Source organism: Lacerta agilis, chromosome 7 (assembly GCF_009819535.1).
Source record: "Lacerta agilis isolate rLacAgi1 chromosome 7, rLacAgi1.pri, whole genome shotgun sequence".
Lineage (NCBI taxonomy): Eukaryota > Metazoa > Chordata > Lepidosauria > Squamata > Lacertidae > Lacerta > Lacerta agilis.
The window spans coordinates 69046682-69064276 of NC_046318.1; the positions used below are offsets into that span (position 1 = coordinate 69046682).

General features: G+C 39.9%; 1 protein-coding gene across 4 annotated transcripts in view; it reads right to left on the reverse strand.

The window, feature by feature from the left end:
- The window catches only part of CSMD3 (CUB and Sushi multiple domains 3), a 567871-nt gene that overhangs the window by 178391 nt on the left and 371885 nt on the right, over positions 1-17595 (reverse strand). For all 4 annotated transcript variants that reach the window (XM_033155765.1, XM_033155768.1, XM_033155767.1 and 1 more), the window contains 5 exons: positions 12114-12301; positions 10471-10659; positions 4355-4471; positions 1327-1542; positions 469-657 (listed from right to left, as the gene is read on the reverse strand). In XM_033155765.1, the coding sequence (XP_033011656.1) occupies positions 469-657; positions 1327-1542; positions 4355-4471; positions 10471-10659; positions 12114-12301 (899 nt within the window). The remainder of the gene's footprint in view (positions 1-468; positions 658-1326; positions 1543-4354; positions 4472-10470; positions 10660-12113; positions 12302-17595) is intronic.

Below are 17595 nucleotides of genomic sequence, written 5' to 3' on the forward strand. Positions count from 1 at the left end.
AAATGTGGATAACTTAGATTTGGGATTCATGTTTGCTAAAATTTAAAAATGAAGGGTAGGATTCAGTATTGCAAATGTTGCATCTGCAGAAGCATTACACCTTGCCAGATAAAATAATCCGCACACACTGTTATATGAAGCTTCTACCCCAGGCAAATCTCAAGGGTTGTGAAAGGTCTTTGTGCAGGGTTTGTACTGATGGAGCTCTACTAAAATGCATTATTTGTAATGTGGGGAAATGATTAAAAGCATATATCTCCCTACTCTGAACACTGACTGCAGGTTCAACATTAGCCAGCGAATAGAACCAGGAAACCTGACAAATTAAGGTGAAAAGACATGGGAGATGCAAAGGCTATATTGTTTCAGAACTAATTGGAGTGGTATCATGCTTATCCATGCGGTAAAGTTGCAACTCCATGGACAATGACTACACATACAAGCAAATGAAAGCAGCTGACCACGTACCCACACACCTGGGCAGAGGTGCACTCCACACTCTTCGGCCACCACCGAGGCAGATAATCTCTGAAGCCCCCTCCAAGCGGTATCCAGAAGAACAGGAGAATGTTAGAGTGTCTCCAACTCCAAAGTTAAATCCTATTCTGCTTCCAAACTGAGGAGTCCCAGGATCCTCACAAGGTTCAAGATTATATTCTACGGAAACAAAAACAAAAAATCAAATTATTGCTTCAAAAAAAATTTAAAGTCTTGTTTATCACCCACCCTGTGCATTATAACAAGCACACATTTGTACCTGAGCCTCAGGTACAATTTAGCCTTCAGATAAATTTTCAGAATAAATGATCATATAAGTAAATAGGCAATTCAGCCACAATTTAAAAAACCATGCCCGTAAACACTCATAGCGTCTGAGAGATGCGTGCTTACCATTCCTATAAGAGCTATAAATGTCTCTGAGTCTGACACATAAAATGAACCAAAATAATTGTGCAGCATAAAAGCACGGCTAATTTCCTCATGGGCTCATTTGGAATCCCACTTCTTGAAATTAGACTTCAAATCACTCTGATACAGTGTGATTTTCCAAATGAATAATGTGCTTTGCAGTTTATTATCATTTTCTTCAGTGTCCACTACTGAAAATGCCACAGCAGATGAACTGAGGTTGTTATTACAGAAGCGACAACGAAAACAATTGTAAGGTCTATTTTTTAGAAGTGTAAGAAAAGTTAACTCGTCATAACAAATATATTTGGAATGTTGCTTTCTCCCAAAACCACCCCTCTGCCTCTGTGAGATCAAGCCCAGTAAAATAGCAAATGTCCCTCCACTTTATACAAATAGCTCATTTTGCTGCCTTACCAGAGAAAGTAATATTAAATCCTTCATATGATATTGAAAAGTCAGAAATAAAGCGCAACTGAGCCCTGAAATTTCCATAGAGACCAGCGTTGATTGCTGACGGACGTTCTGAGCCAGTCAGCCGTGCCAGAGGCTGAGTGAAGCTGCGATTCTCCGTGATTAGTAAGTAGTCGTGATGATCTTCCAAATGAAAGGTGTGAAAGGTGAACTGCACTCCTATTAGAAAAAATAAAATTAGACTCACACATCACATAGTTAACATGAAAGCAATTATATCACTGATTAAACTCATACATTTCATTACAAACAGACTCAGAAAATTAAACAAAACTTACATTACCCTTGTTCTTATTCCCTCCAGCTTTTTTGTGTGAGGTAGGGGAATAGGAAGATTTATTTATATATATAATGCATTTCTATGTGTTAATCTATATTTTGTGAGTGGGTAGGAGGACGAATATTGCTTACAGTGAAGCCACTGCTCATCATTTACAGAAGCAGATGAATTAGTTTTGTTTGCCTTTTTAAAGGCAATCAAACGTAACTTCCCAAACTAAAATTGCTTTTTGTAACAGTGTCATTTGCATTTGGTGAAACATGAAAGTTGAGGACAAGTTTGTTCTGAGATGTACTAAAGCAGGCATAGGCAAACTCGGCCCTCCAGACGTTTTGGGACTACAACTCCCATCATCCCTAGCAAACAGGTCCAGTGGTCAGGGATGATGGGAGTTGTAGTCCCAAAACATCTGGAGGGCCGAGTTTGCCTATGCCTGTAAAGGTTTTATTACAGTATTAAACTAAAGTGCAGTAATCATCTGTATTAAGCAAAGAAAGAAAAACAATATTGTCAGGAATGATATTGAAATATGAACCTAAGCAAAGGGACAAAATTAGATACAACCTCAACGCTTTATCCATTACACCACATTACAATTGTGAGCACATTCCACCAAGACACTATTGAAATACTTGGGAATTTTTAAATCAAGAAAAAGGTGTCTCAATTGTAAGTGTGAATTACGTAGATACAGAGTTGTATTTATTGCCATCACCGTTATACTGTGGGATATTGTTCTTGTTTGTTACTAAGTTGTGTATCTTTATGTTTTTTATATTGTAAACCACCCTGTGATTCTTGGATGAAGGGCGTTATAGAAAATTAAGAAATAATTATTATTATCAATGCTTTTTTCGGGGGGGATACAGGGGTACGCATACCCCTAAACATTTTGTGAATCTAAGTTTGGCCTCATTGAGGGGCAGTATTTCAATATGAGGAGGAAAATGAGAGTACCCATAAACATTTTTTTTAGAAAAAAAGCACTGATGATGGTGATGATTTATGTATGATGACATTATGTTATTAGTAATAGGTTTACTGCTGGTTTTGTTCAAATTTGTTGGCATGTCTTGTAATTGTCTCCGAAATACTGTAAAATCGGTAGACGCAGATCATCCCCCCGATTCAAACTAGTTCATTAAGAAAATCCTCAAACTCGGTCCCAGGGGCGATTCTGGGCCATTTCCCTGTGGTAGCTTATCTTAAAGTTTTTAAGTGTCTATACGCTTATCGCATTTATAAATTTCAATTTTACCGTTGCACAATGTTTTAAATGTTTGTTTTCCTTCTGGGATTGTACCCTCAAGTGTGCTTTATAAGCTGGTCTCCGACCATAATAAATTATCTATCTATTTGTGATATTTATTTAATGCTTATCGTGAGCTGCCATGGACATGGTGCACCAAAGGGAAAGGACATATAACTAAAAACTAAACTAAAGGTAGACTATTCAATTTATTCTTTGCTTATTCAGTGATTAAAAAGCGCCCCTCTGTAATTAGGGCCTTCTGGGTTCTATCTTTTTCATATCTAAGTATTTTCCTCACTCTGGCAGCAAATCATATCAGGTTGCTATGCTTAGCAATTTACATTTATTGTGATTTACCTCCACTAGTATATCACTACATTGACTGGAATAGATCTGCAGTGGTCAGAGACACTGAAATGAATGGCTTATCTCTGTGGGGAAGGACTTTTTAAATCATTCTGTCAGCTGCCATGCAGAAAGTCATCTTCAACTTCCAGCTGTTCAGAAAAGTGTGTAAGGTCCCTACATTATCAGCCACAGCGTTATTTATCTCAGGAATGCAGTGATGGATGAAGCTCACTACAAGACCACAAGGCAAGTATGAACAGTGCATTTTGGTAACCTCTGGTTGGATTCCCCATGTATATAGACAAAAAGTGATTCTAGTTAACCACCCTGAATCCTTGATCTCAAATGTCCTTTTGGTGTGAGAGCAATTCCAGAATACAGGTTGAAGTGGCAGTCTACCTGCATGCTAGTTATTTGCCAGCCCATCATCAAAAACTTCAAAAATAGCCTCCCCACATTCACAGTGTGAAAATGGGACAGCAAAAGCAAGGAGGCTCTTTTGACTCAGCACTACAGTATGTTGAGGGTTAACTGGGCATTACAGATACATAAAATTATTACATGAAGCTATAGAATGTAAGGAGTTAATTTATAAGGCCTCTTTATCTAGCCCATGGGACTTTCTACAGGTCATGCCCCTCACCTGTCCTGCTCTTTGCCCAGTGTGCTTTTGAGTATCTGGAATGTATTCTCAACTTGTTGTTTTCCTTTATGGTAGATATACAGGGTGAGTCTTTTAAAAGAGGCCCCGTGGAACATGTGTACTCTGTAACCACGGGGCCTCTATTAAAGGATTCACCCTGTAGAAGGTGTGCAGAAACACTTTGGCTTTTATGCAGGATACATTTAGCCTATGGTGCAAAAGTACAAGTTGCATCTATTGCTCCTCTTCATTTTGGCTCTGGATGTACCCACTATGAGGCCCTCAGGCTGAAAGTGATTTCCAGCCACTGTTTTAAGTCAACCTTTGCACTTGATGTGTTTGTGGCCATCACCCAGCTGAAGAACTTTATCAGAAAATAGAAACTCAAAACTAGAATGAAAATTATGGGGGGAAATGTGTTACGGTTCTGAAAAATGTAATTCTATACCTTTTCCATGGGTAACATCCACAGTCCATGTGCAGTTCAGTGAATTGGGATACAATTCAGGATAGCCTGGAGATAAAATAGTCCCACTTGGTCCTCTAACATCTCCGCCGCACAAAGCTGAAAAGGGAGCAGGTGGGGTGAGAAATGTAGTAGGCACATAAACGGAGGCAGTCATATTAAAACTAAGGATGTGAAATAGCAAGTTGAAATTCTATTATCTCTGTTTAAACAATAGCCTATATTTGGGAGTGCAAACGGTTCCCTTGGGTGACAAATCTCTAATTGTAGCCAATATTTACACAAAGTGCTCTGAAAGGAAACATGATTAATTAATTGTTGAGAAGCTTTGGTAATAAGTATTAAGAAAATGAATTGCTAATTATACTGGTTGATTTGAGAAAATTCCTAGTTGGGGGGGGGAGGTGTTTCCATAATAAGAATGGAAATTATTTATATTTCAGAATCACACTGAATACTAAACACCAATATAAGTCTGTCTAGGAAAGGGGTATGCAATTGAGGAAGATATATTAAAGAGGGCTGGAAATAGCTTGAGAGAGGGAGCACTTCTGCATGCTGTGCTCATGTGGTTCTTTTGTCCCATATCACTAATCAGTTTTTAAAGTCTCTGAAACAAAGTAAAAAGTATAGGTGTGTATCCAAACAAACAGACAGTGACTTACTTACTTGGAAGTAAACAATATATCTTTATTCAGTCTAATAGCAGTGCAGGAACTGCAGCAAGCACAATGCCATGAAGTCAAGATCCTAAGGTACATTAGCTAGGGAATCATAGAACTGTAGAACTGGAAAGTACTGTACCCTAGTCTAGTGCAATCCCCTGCAATGCATCTACTAAAGCATCCATGACAGTTGCCCATCCAACCTTTGTTTAAAGACCTCAAAGGAAGGAGAGTCCACCACCTTCCGAGGCAGTCCGTTCTACTGTCGAACAACTCTTACCGTTAGGAAGTTCTTCCTGATGTTTAGTTGGAATTTCTTTCTTGTAACTTGAAGCCATTGGTTTGAGTCCTACCCTCTGGAGCAGGAGGAAACAAGTTTGCTCCATCCTCCATGTGACAGCCATTGAGGTATTTGAAGATGGCTGTCATATCTCCCCTCTGTCTCCTCATACCCAACTCCCTCAACCGTTTCGCATAAGGCCCTTGATGATCTTAGCTGCTTTCCTCTGGTGCACCTTTTAGCTGCAGTTTGTATCATATTTTAATATTTGTGGACTGGATTATGAACACTGGCTAGGAATAGGGGTTGGATCTGCATAGGTTTTTTATTTTATTGCATAAGATGATTAGAGAGGGTTTTACCCTTAAAGGCAGCTGATTTTTTTTTAAAAAAACACACAAATAAATAGCCATATAAGTTATATGTAACTCATTTCCTAAACTCTCTTATTCTTTCCATGTCAACTTTTCCCCCGCTCATCTACATCCCTCATCTCCCATCACATCTCTCATCCCATTCTCATGGATTAAAGAATTTCTAATACATCACTTCTAACACAAAGCCTATGCAAATGCCCACCCGCTTGCCTTAGAGAACAGACTTTTTGAAAGAATATCTTCTATGACAGCATTTACTGAAAATTTAATTCCCTTTTGCCTTAATTGGAATTTGCTTCTCTTGTCCAATTTTTGATATAGATCCCTAGCTGGCTCCTAGCTCCATTTATTATTTTCAAATAAAGCACAGTAGCTGTATTGGTCTATTATACCTAAATAGCAGAGATATTAAAATAATGCCATATGTTCAGACCAACCAGTATTCCACAGCGCAAAGGCTTTTGCAGTACTGTTTAGACTGCTTGAACTTTAGAGGTATTACTGCATCTTGTTTTAGACCACCAAGACTAATAGCATATGGTCATAATCTAATGACTATGAACTTTTATATAAAGACTGGGAATTTCACCTCGTTTTACAGTGATTTATATATATAAACCTGCTAAGTTATGCAAAATGCCATACCCATTTTTCATGCATATTGCCAGAATACCATCTGGATGCTCAGTGCACTACTTATAACTCAGATCTTATGTATTTTCCTACTAGTGCTACATTGCTGCAGCTAAATATGTTGCAAAATACTAGTGGGGCCATTTGTATATGGTGTCCCCTCCCCATCCAAACCAAATAATTTGTGCTCGTGTAGCAAATCTAAGGAACAGATTGCAGCAACTCCTGTTCCAAAAACTAAGTATCTAAAATTGCATTCTAACTGATTCCAAATATAAAATCCATCTTATCATATACAAATACAGCAAGAAAGCAGGACACAAACAATTGTCGGCCGCTATCCATTGAACCATGTGCCATTGCACAACTATACAACTTGTAAATGGGTGTCAGAAATTTACTTACTTATGAACGGCATAATCATTAACCATTTAACTGCCACCTTCACTTGCCCGAAGCCTTACTCCTCTGGTGCGAGCTGGCAGATATTATTGTTTTGCTCCCCACCTTGTTAAATGATCAAATTCTAAATTATTAGCAACGTAACGTGTTCTTGCTTGTCACAAGCATTCCTTGGGTCAAATGCTCTCAAGCCAGCAATCCATGAGTAGTTGGTTGTGGTAAACCTTCACTGAGTACCTTGATGCCACGAGATGCTCATCATGGAACTGACATTACTCTCACCCATTCAAATCTACACTATACCCTCTCATTGTGACCCATTTAACTGCTAGAGACCCTGGTGAATTGAACCAAATCCAAAGGCATTACAGTAGTATGAAGTAGGCAAAAAAAGCTTATTAGCCAGTTTGGAACATGAATTCAACCTCATCCAGTTACCAGGTAATCCAGTGCTGTCAAAATGGGGGTAGACAACCTGTTATCGCTGTGTCAAGTTGGGTGAAGACCAAATCCCCAGACCCCTGCCCACCTACTACCACCACCTGGGAAGAAATTATTTTCTAAAAGTCACTGAGTTTACAAAACCCAGACATTTCCTTCCAAAACTGTCCTTGATTTGGCAATCATCCATGCTTTATAGGGAAAACTATACTTGTTCTTAGGGACACAGGTGGCGCTGTGGGTAAAACTACAGAACCTAGGGCGTTTCCATGCGCTGGTCTGGTTCGCCAGAAGCGGCTTAGTCATGCTGGCCACATGACCCGGAAGCTGTACGCCAGCTCCCTCGGCCAATAAAGCGAGATGAGCACCGCAACCCCAGAGTCGTCCGCGACTGGACCTAATGGCCAGGGGTACCTTTACCTTTACCTTTTTATACCTGTCCTTAGCCAAAAGGCCGAGAATCAGTCTCACTTTATGAAAACCAGTGTCTAACTAAAGGAAACAATTGTGTGGAATGGATCCAACTTTGAGTTCATACAAGGGACATACTTCTCTCCAGTGGTCAATTCCAAACTGGCCGCAAATCATTACTCTGGAAGAACCAATAGGGTAAGAGAATTAAAATGAGTTCAGCCATAAATCCATAAATGGGCTAGAATAAATATACCCAATCTTGCCTTTAGAGGATATTTATTCAGTGGACAATTGCCATTTAGGGGGGTGGGAATAATCTCATTTACGTAATGAATTGCACACTAGTTCAGCATCTCAAGGAAGAAATTTGTCACAATATGTAATGTTATTGCACAGCAGAGAAAACTGTTCACAGAGAGCTCCTTAACAGTGTTTATTTTTAGACTATAAGCATGTGGTGCATAAGAAAACATTGCTTCTACTCTTCGGTAGAGTATTCTATTCAGTAAAGAGAGCCTGATCCATATCTTAACTACAGTGGCATCACCATGGATGACTGCAAGTGAGGTATGGAGAATGGTTTTCTGCAGCTAGAGTAACAAAGCTTTGAACAGCTGGCTTGACAACTATGTCCCTAAGTTCAACACTCCCACAATGGCAATCTCTCCAAGCCAGCCCTCTAACTTATGGAAGAGTGTCAGGGAAGTTACTTCTATGGAATTACATGTAATAGGGAAAACAAATGCTGTTTCAGTGTTGTGTACAGTGGTACCACGACTTATGAATTACTCAACATACGAATTTTCCGACTTACGAATTTAAAAAGTGCCCGCACGCCTACGAATTTTTCGACATCCAAAGGACATCTGTTGGCGGTTTTAGATGGGGTTTACTCGACTTATGAATTTTAGATGCGGTTTACGCGACTTACGAATTTTCCGAATTTTTCATTTCCAATGCATTCCTATGGGGAAATAGCTTTTTTCGACTTAAGAATTTTTCGACCTACAAATGTCCATTCAGAACGGATTAAATTCGTAAGTCGAGGTACCACTGTAAGTAATTTCCAAATCTGGTTTACATGTTAGGATAGAATTGAAACAGCATAGAATGAAAAACAGAACCTTTAAAAAGCAAAAAAGAGTAAAGTCAGGTATAGAGCCATGCGGTCTAAGCAGGCTGAAACATGGGGGGGCACATTTTAAACTGAACTCAGTTGTTGTTGTTGTTGTTTTTTAAAGTTACAAAGTTTGTAACGTTGACCTAAAAATAGGGGGCTGGGTGGGTAGGATACAAGAATGAAGTGGAAACAAGATTGGAAAAAATGAGAAGATTGGGACTGGAAAAGGAAGCAGCAACTGATGCAGAGGATCTTGCAGTGAAGCCAGGAACATTCACATTGTTAAAGTCACTTTATGTTTGCAGACCAGCTTTTAGATCATTGCTTCAACCTAATAAATTATGGCCACAGCACAGCCGTGCTAAAGTCTGAGTACCATATGAAATATGAATCATTAAGAAACAAATATTGAAGACCTGATACCACAGGGTTCAGGTCCAGTTTTTTTTTGGGGGGGGGAGACTAATTTGCCTTGCAGATTTGTTGGAGTGGATTTTACTACCTGCTAGCCTATGAAGATCATGAATTTTATTATTACAAGAGTGCTGTTATCTGGACAGAGAAGGTGTCCTAATGTTTGCTTCTTCAAGAAGAGCTGTTTTCTCTTGCCAAGCATTTCAGCAAAAGAAAAAGTGGAACATTCCACACTTTTACAGCGTTTTTAAAAAGGCTATACAGGACATTTCTTAGAGCAGGCACAGGCAAACACGGCCCTCCAGATTTGGGACTACAACTCCCATCATCCCTGAACACTGGTCCTGTTAGCTAGGGATGATGGGAGTTGTAGTCCCAAAACATCTGGAGGGCTGAGTTTGCCTATGCCTGTCTTAGAGCATGGGGATCAGGATTCTGTAACTGTACCTGACTAGAGTAGATAGGGTCTCAACATCTAGATTAGATTACTGCAACACATTGTACGTAGGGCTGCCTCTGAAGACAGTTCAGAAACTTCAGCTGGTGCAAAATTCGGTGGCCAGGTTGCTCACTGGGGCAAGATGTTTGAGCATATTGCACCAATCCTGGCCCAACTGCACTGGCTGACAAGTAGCTTCCAGGCCCAATTCAAAGTGTTGGTTTTGACCTATAAAGCATTAATTGGCTCAGGATTGCAATAACTCAAAAAGAAAGAAAGAAAGAAAGAAAGAAAGAAAGAAAGAAAGAAAGAAAGAAAGATAAAGGAAAAAAACCACACCTCTCTCCCCATATAAACCTCCCAGGTCCTAGTCTGACACTCTAAACACTGCACCATGCTGGCTCTCTACCTCTCCCCATATAAACCGACCCGGACTCTGCATTTATCACCTGAGGCCCTTCTTTTCCATGAGAGGTTTGGTACCCCAAGAACGGCCTTTTATGCAGTGGCTCCCTGTTTGTGGAATGTTCTCCCCAGGGCAGTTTGGCTGGTGCCTTCCTTATACACTTTCAGGCACCAGGAGAAAATGTTCCACTTCAACGAGGTCTTGGGCTGATTAATATTCTACAGCGTTTCAAATGTGTAGGAGGAGGAAGGCTCCTTCAGCAAAATTATTGAGCAAGATAACATATTTTCCTCCAGATGTTGTTGGGCTACAATATTCCTCGTCCTTTAGTTTATTAACAAGTAGACCTGGACTCTTTAGTTCATAAACAAGTAGAATAATCAGGTTTGCAAAAGTAGGACCAGCCTCTCTCCTTCCTTAACACATAGCTAGCACTGAGAAATCGGAAAGCCAGTGTGATGGACACGCCATAGGTGGTATTTTGTGCTAATTTGAACTGATTCTTACCATCACAGGTAGGGAGTGGATGACTCCACCAGTGGTTCTTTTCACACAGCAAAGGTTCTTCATGGCTGAGCCTATATCCTGGGTCACATCCAAATGATACCGTTGAGCCAATAGAAAAGTCGTGCCCATAACGAAGACCATGAACAGGTATGCCAGGATCCAAGCAAGAGTAGGTGTTTACGGTTACACCTGGAGTGGAAGGGAACAAATGTTCCAAATATTAAATGAAAAAAGGACTGAGAAATATAGTCTAACAGGGTTGATTAATATATCCATGCATAACGAAACTGGGAGGATATTGGTAGTGGGAAGCAGTGCAGAAAAATGGGAAAGCATCTCAAACACTGGTCAATTGTTTCAAGTGTGAATGGTGTTTGTGGAAGTACTGTGTAAATGAGGCTATGCAAAGTGTGCATGTGTTGTTAACAGTGTGAGTGAAAGCATAAATCTGGATATGAAGGGTTGGCTAGGAGGGGGGAGGGAGGGAGGGAGGGAGGGAGGGAGGGAGGAAGGAAGGAAGGAAAAGAGCACTGTGCTGACATAAAAAACCAACTCGTGGAAGCACACAAAAGCCACAGACTGCACAAGTGAAGTAATTCAGTTCTGGGAACTGCTTCCTATAAATATTTTTAATTAATCTCACACCTGTTGAGAATAAATCCAAATTAAAGCGAAAACTGTTCCCCCTAAAACCTGGGCACTCTGTTTTGATGGGAAGCCTGTCACCTACCTAAAGAATTGCCCAAACTTCTAATTGTGTAAGGTAAAAAGGTAAAGGGACCTTTTTACCATTAGGTCCAGTCGTGTCCGACTCTGGGGTTGCAGTGCTCATCTCGCATTACTGGCCGAGGGGGCCCGCGTACAGCTTCCGGGTCATGTGGGCAGCATGACAAAACCGCTTCTGGCGAACCAGAGCAGCGCACGGAAATGCCGTTTACCTCCCACCAGAGCGGTACCTGTTTATCTACTTGCACTCTTGATGTGCTTTCGAACTGCTAAGTGGGCAGGAGCTGGGACTGAGTAACGGAAGCTCACCCTGTTGTGGGGATTCGAACCGCCGACCTTCTGATCAGCAAGCCCTAGGCTCTGTGGTTTAATCCACAGCGCCACCTGCGTCCCCTTCTAATTGTGTAGGGCTGCTCAATAACTTAACTAGAATATGACATAAGTGAACCAAATCCAATGTCACTGGTTTCTCAAGTTCCGAGCAACCCATGTTAACTTTCCCTTACAGCACTATTCATTTAAAAGTCTTAGCAAATTTGGGCCATTTGCAGGTTTTACAAAAGCTATTCCAGAATAATTTGCAGTAAAATGCTGGTGAATTTTCATGAAGAGGTTTTTTTTTTTTTTTTTTTTTTTTTTTTTTAGAAATTCAAACTGATGCAGAAATGAATTTAAGACTGGAAAAAAAATGAGAAACAGAGAGAACCCAAAACTGACCGAAGTGTTCTTTTTCATTAGCACCCTATATATGAGTGCCATGTTAATCCATACTGCTGTTGACACCCAACAGATATACACATAGAGAAATAAGACAAATGTATGAAATGTGTGTTCAAGCAAGTATGCACATACACAAAATAAACAAGTCTGATGCTACAAAATAACCTTCGATACTAAGGAAAGCAAAAGCTACTTACTTTCATAGTGGATTTTGAATCCATTGTTAGAACGACTGTTGTCCGTTGTAAACAGAAGGTAAATGAAATTTGTACTGCTGAACAGAAATTGGGGGACCTGTGTACCATTGTAAGATCCTAGGAGTGGTGAGAGAAGATTTGGTCCATCGTGCACTTCCAGAACATCGTAATTAAGTTCTGTCTGGAATCTATGTTGGAGAAACACACATAATATGGACGTAAAATATACCCAAAGATCATACAAAAGAAACATTGTTAAAATCGATAGGCTACATATAATATTCAGATGAAGCATGCATTTTGTAATCAAATCCTTATTCAAATTAAACTCCCTAAGTGCAAAGAATGTGTGAACCTTGTCCTTTTATTTCCATTGAGTTTTGTGATGTTCCATCACACTGTGTCAGTTATCCACAGAAACTCTGGGGGTGACTCAGATATCAATGATACCAACCTTTTTGCACATATGCATCTCTAAATGCCCTGACAAAGAGACTTCTCAGTTTAACTTCTATACAGGGCTCAGTTGTCAGTTTTATTGCTGCTCTTTACAACTATCACAGCAGAGAATGAATAATGCACAAAGTCTTGGGGGGGACAACATTCCTCCCCAATTTATGAAACACCCCATCAGATGCTTTAGTTCAGCTCCTTGTCACGTCCACTTCCACTGTGAATGGGCTTTTCTGAACTTTTTTTAGAGGGGTGTGTGTAGGAAAGGAACATGTCGGTTCTACCACTGCTCTCTGAGCAAAGGGCTTTCTACATTTCCGAAGTTGTTCAAGACATTAAACCGAGAAAATGTTTATTTATGATTAGTTATTTATTTACAGATTAGACAGATATATCATATGCTCAGTGGTGGAGCAAATGGTCCCTCTTTAAATTGTATCTGAATATGCAAGATTGCTAATTTGCTATCACCAATTTCTTACAGCTGTGTCCTCAATATTTGTAGCATTGTCTCTATGCATGATATTGCAAGGACATTAAGATAACTATGCAAAATCATATTTCATTACACTGATCTTCCATAGCTCATATAAGGTTTTGCAACCTGTGGTCCCTCTGCTAAGCCTGGTGCCCTGAGGAGCTTTTTGTATACAGTCGCCAAAGCAGAAGCAAGCAGCATAAAAGTTAGCTCTAAATTTTTAAAATGTGCACCAAATACTTGCATTTTTCAATCCATCCTCATTTAAGTGACAACTGAAACTTAGCACATGCTTAATGCTGCAATCTTTGCACTATTTGCTCACTTCTACTTCCATTAATACCACCTGAATTGGAATAAAATGATTTTGTTTTGTTTTGTTTTGTTATGAAGATATAGAGAAGCCTCCTGGTAAATACCCATGTTTGAACAGTCATTGTTTCAGTCAAAGCACAATATACAGTAATCTTATGACTTTTGTATTGGATCACTTACAAAATATACCTGAAAGAAATATTAATTTAAGTTCCTGAAGGAAGGGGGAAAGCGGCAAGATGTCACTTCCATTAGAAATAATTTCTTTTTATAAAGGCATTCTATTCATGGAAGTCCTTCTTATTTTCCTATGTTTTAGATATTGGAAAACATCTGATTCATTATCAAAACCACTGATCATAATAATGTAGGCCAAAGGCCTATCTTATTCAGCCTCCATAAGGGCAATAATCTTCTTCCCTCTGTTGTTTCCCCATCAACTGGCATTTAGAGTCATGCTGCCTCCTATCCTGAAGACATCATATGGCCATGGCTTTGCACAATCCACTTTCAGAGCTTTTTAAGCTGGTGATCATCACAACTTCTTGTGGAAACGAAACCCACAGTTAAGCTAAGTGCCACGTAAAGAAGACCCCCCCTTTCTCTGTCCTGAATCTCCCACAATTAGGTTCACCAGATGGCTCATGCTCTAGTACAGGCACATCCAACAGGTAGATCATGATCTACTGGTAGATCACTGGACGTCTGTGGTAGATCACTGGTAGATCACTGGCTCCCCCCAAAGAAGCTCAACAACTTTGGCTCCCCTAAAAAAAGCTCAACATTTTAGCCCTGCACCCTCCAAAAGCAGGGCTTTCCTTTTGACCTGCAAACCCCTACCCCCCAGAAAAAGTGGGTAGATCACTGACAGTTTTTAACTCTGTGAGTAGACCGCAGTGTCTTGGGAGTTGGCCACCCCTGCTCTAGTATTTTGAGAGAGAGGAAAGCTTAATTCTATCCACTTTCACCACACCATGCATAATATTATGTCTTATTTACTGTTTCCACCCTAAACACCTTTGAAGTGCGGCAACAAAAAAAACCCAGATGAAAGCAAGTGTGGTTGCATCACTGTAGCGGCCCCTGCTAAGTGTATGTAGAGGACTGAAGTACCTGGTTTACAGACAGCTGAGAGAGAATGACTTGTTTTTGCCAAGCTAACTGTGGTAAATTGCTAAATGGTTCAGGATTAAAGAGTGAATCCTTTCCCGGAAACAAACAAATCAATGAACTCCATAGCTAAAATGATAGAACCAGATTCAACTAATGAGTCTCACTAATGAGTCTCACTAATGGAGTCTCCACTAATGGAGTATTCTACTAATATCTGCACAAGGACTTCCACTAATACGATAGGGCTTTCTGCACTCTTCTCTCCCATAGTGCTGCTGACAGACACCCAAATTGGCTCTGGTGCAGTCAGGAGAAGCCCCAGAACAACAAAAGGATAGGGAGGGTCATTCTATCTGGCAAGCTTGAGTTGATGGAATGATTGGACCAGCACAACTGCTTGAGTTGATGGAATGATTGGACCAGCACTACATTGAATTCCTCCCACAATAATCAATCAAGGGGTGGATAAAGACAAGAAGTTTACTTCAGACTTTACCACACATGTCCACCTGGTAAGTCTGGTAAGATTATGCTTACTACTTGGCAAGACTACATAAATAACCCATTCACAAAGTGGTTACAACCAAACCATTAACACCTGGTAATTGTTTGAGTACAGTTTGTGAAATTTGTCTAGTGAGTTAACCATTCACTAATTATAGAGAAATATAAGGCTCATCCCCCCCCCCCCTCATAAGTGGGCAATATTCAGTATCCAAGCAACAGGGAAATATCTGAAGGAAGTAAAGCTATATGCATATTTGAAATATAAAGTGTTATTTCTGGGAAATAACTTAAATTAACGATATGATACGCAAGGTCTAAGCTAATTAGTGTGGTGCAGTACTTAGCAACGAGATGATTAACTGCTTGCATTTGTGCTGTAACAATTAGTCTTCAACATCACATTAAGATAAAAAGTGCTAATTCTTTTTTCCTCACTGCTATTGTTTCCGATCAGACTCTAAGAGGCCTTGCAACATTCAACAGATCAAGTCATTGCTATTGCTGGCATGTTGTTGTTGTTCAGTCATTCAGTCGTGTCCGACTCTTCGTGACCCCATACCAGAGGGAATAAGCATGACCTGGACCTGCCGAGTTTACAAATCTCATTGAGGTTTTGCTCCATAAGCCCTCATTTTGAATGACAGATCTGAAAGAGAATCAGAAGTGTGATTCATGCCACCCGAAAGGAGGTTCTGAAAGCTCTACAAACTAATGAAAATGCAAATCAGCCCTTACTTAGCAAGCTTTCAGAGCTCAGCTAATCTGGATACTTCAGCCAATTACTTAGCATCAGAGACAGTGATAGGCCCACAATAGTTTAGAGCCACTTAATACTAAACAGATTAACAAAACAGCTGCCTTAACTGAGTTTCTGGCAGGGGTGGCAGTGCTTGAGAACTGGAGTTTCTATAAAGGAAAAGATTGGTGTGGAAGATTATTGAGAACAGGTTTCCCCAACCTAGTACCCTCCAGTCTTGGGCTAAGACTCCTATCATCCGTGGGCGCTGACAATGCTGGCTGGGGCTGATGGGAGTTGTATTTTGAAACATCTAGAGAGAACCAGGTTAGGGAAGTCTGATCGAGAAGGACCTGTGCTTGAGTAGCTAACCTGTACTCTGCCTCTTTCTTGTAGAAGGCAAAACAAACTGATGAGTTAAGAGCTACCAGGAACCAATGAACTACCATTTAAAACCCTACCTGTTAGACACATTATGGAACTCTATTCAAATCATGCAACTGAAGTTAGAGAGTGGGACCATTCATAGGTAGTACAGAAATAATGTCAGATTATATTGGGAGGTCTGAACATTGATTCAGTAAGGGTCTTCACATACAATACCGACAAAACACAATTTGTGTGTATTTATTCATTCTAACAGTTCCCTGCTGGACATATTGTGCTCTCCACAAAGTTAGGGGCTAGAACTTTGTACTTACTTACTTATTATTATTATTATTATTATTATTATTATTATTCAGCATTTAAAGAAAATTAAGTAAATTCCTGGAGGCTCACAATCTAAGTATAGGCACTATGCAAGAGAAAAATGGGTACTAAGGACAGGAAGGTAGATTAGAATATAAAAAGCTGTGCATATTTTATAAAGCATGGATTGGATCAAGACTTAGCTGAACTTTGTTTCCATTGAAATAAATGAAAAACAGCAAGTTTCACTGGTAAAAAGTCTTTTAATTTAGTCTCAATCCCAATGTCAAGGTTCCTTCATAAAAGTTGGTCATTGTTTCTTTGTTTAGAAATTTATCTTATTTCTGTCACTCTTCCCTTTTGGAGGAGTTGAGGGATGAAATCTAATGGGAGGAAATATACTTTTTTTAAGGTGGAGAAAGTATTGCAGACAGGATGAGAAAGTGAATTATAAGAAAACTGAAAAAGAACACAGATGAGAAATATTAAGATGACAAAAAGACAGTAGAGAACCATAGCTCCTGCTTTGCATGCAGAAGGTTCAAGCTTTGGAATCTCCAGTTATGGCTGAAGAGTTACAGTCAGTCAATAGACAGTATGGAATCAGATGGTGCAGTTGTCTAACTTGGTATAAGGCTGCTTCATTTGTTCCTAATAACAGATACAGAAAAACACACCCCAATCTAAAGACAAGTCATCCATATAATCAACCTCAGCTTCCATTAAGTAGAGTTCTGAAGAGGAGAACAACAACAAAATGGGGACCCCTTTGGCACTGCTTTTCAACATACTGTATTTCACTGGCAACTGATATAGTCCTAGTTACAGATTCCTCCTTTTAGTTGAAGGTGACCAGTGTAGCTGCAGGTGGATTTAGGAGCTAGCTGATGACAGCTGCCAGCTAGACATCACAACCAAGCAGTCTTTCAATTACACTAAAATGATTCTTGGGATGTTGCTGCCAAATTGGTTCCAGGCTCAATTTAAAGTGTTGGTTTAAGCGTCTAAAGCCTAAAAAGGCTTGGGGCTAGGTTATCTCATGAACCAGCTGCTCACATACCAGCCTGCCTGCCAGCTAAGGAAAATAAGCAACTAAGGCTCTGATTGTGGTCCTGCCCTTAACTGTGGCACTAAGATTCCTGGATGACACTGAGATTATGACATCGCTTCCCCTTGGAGGCCTTGTGGGT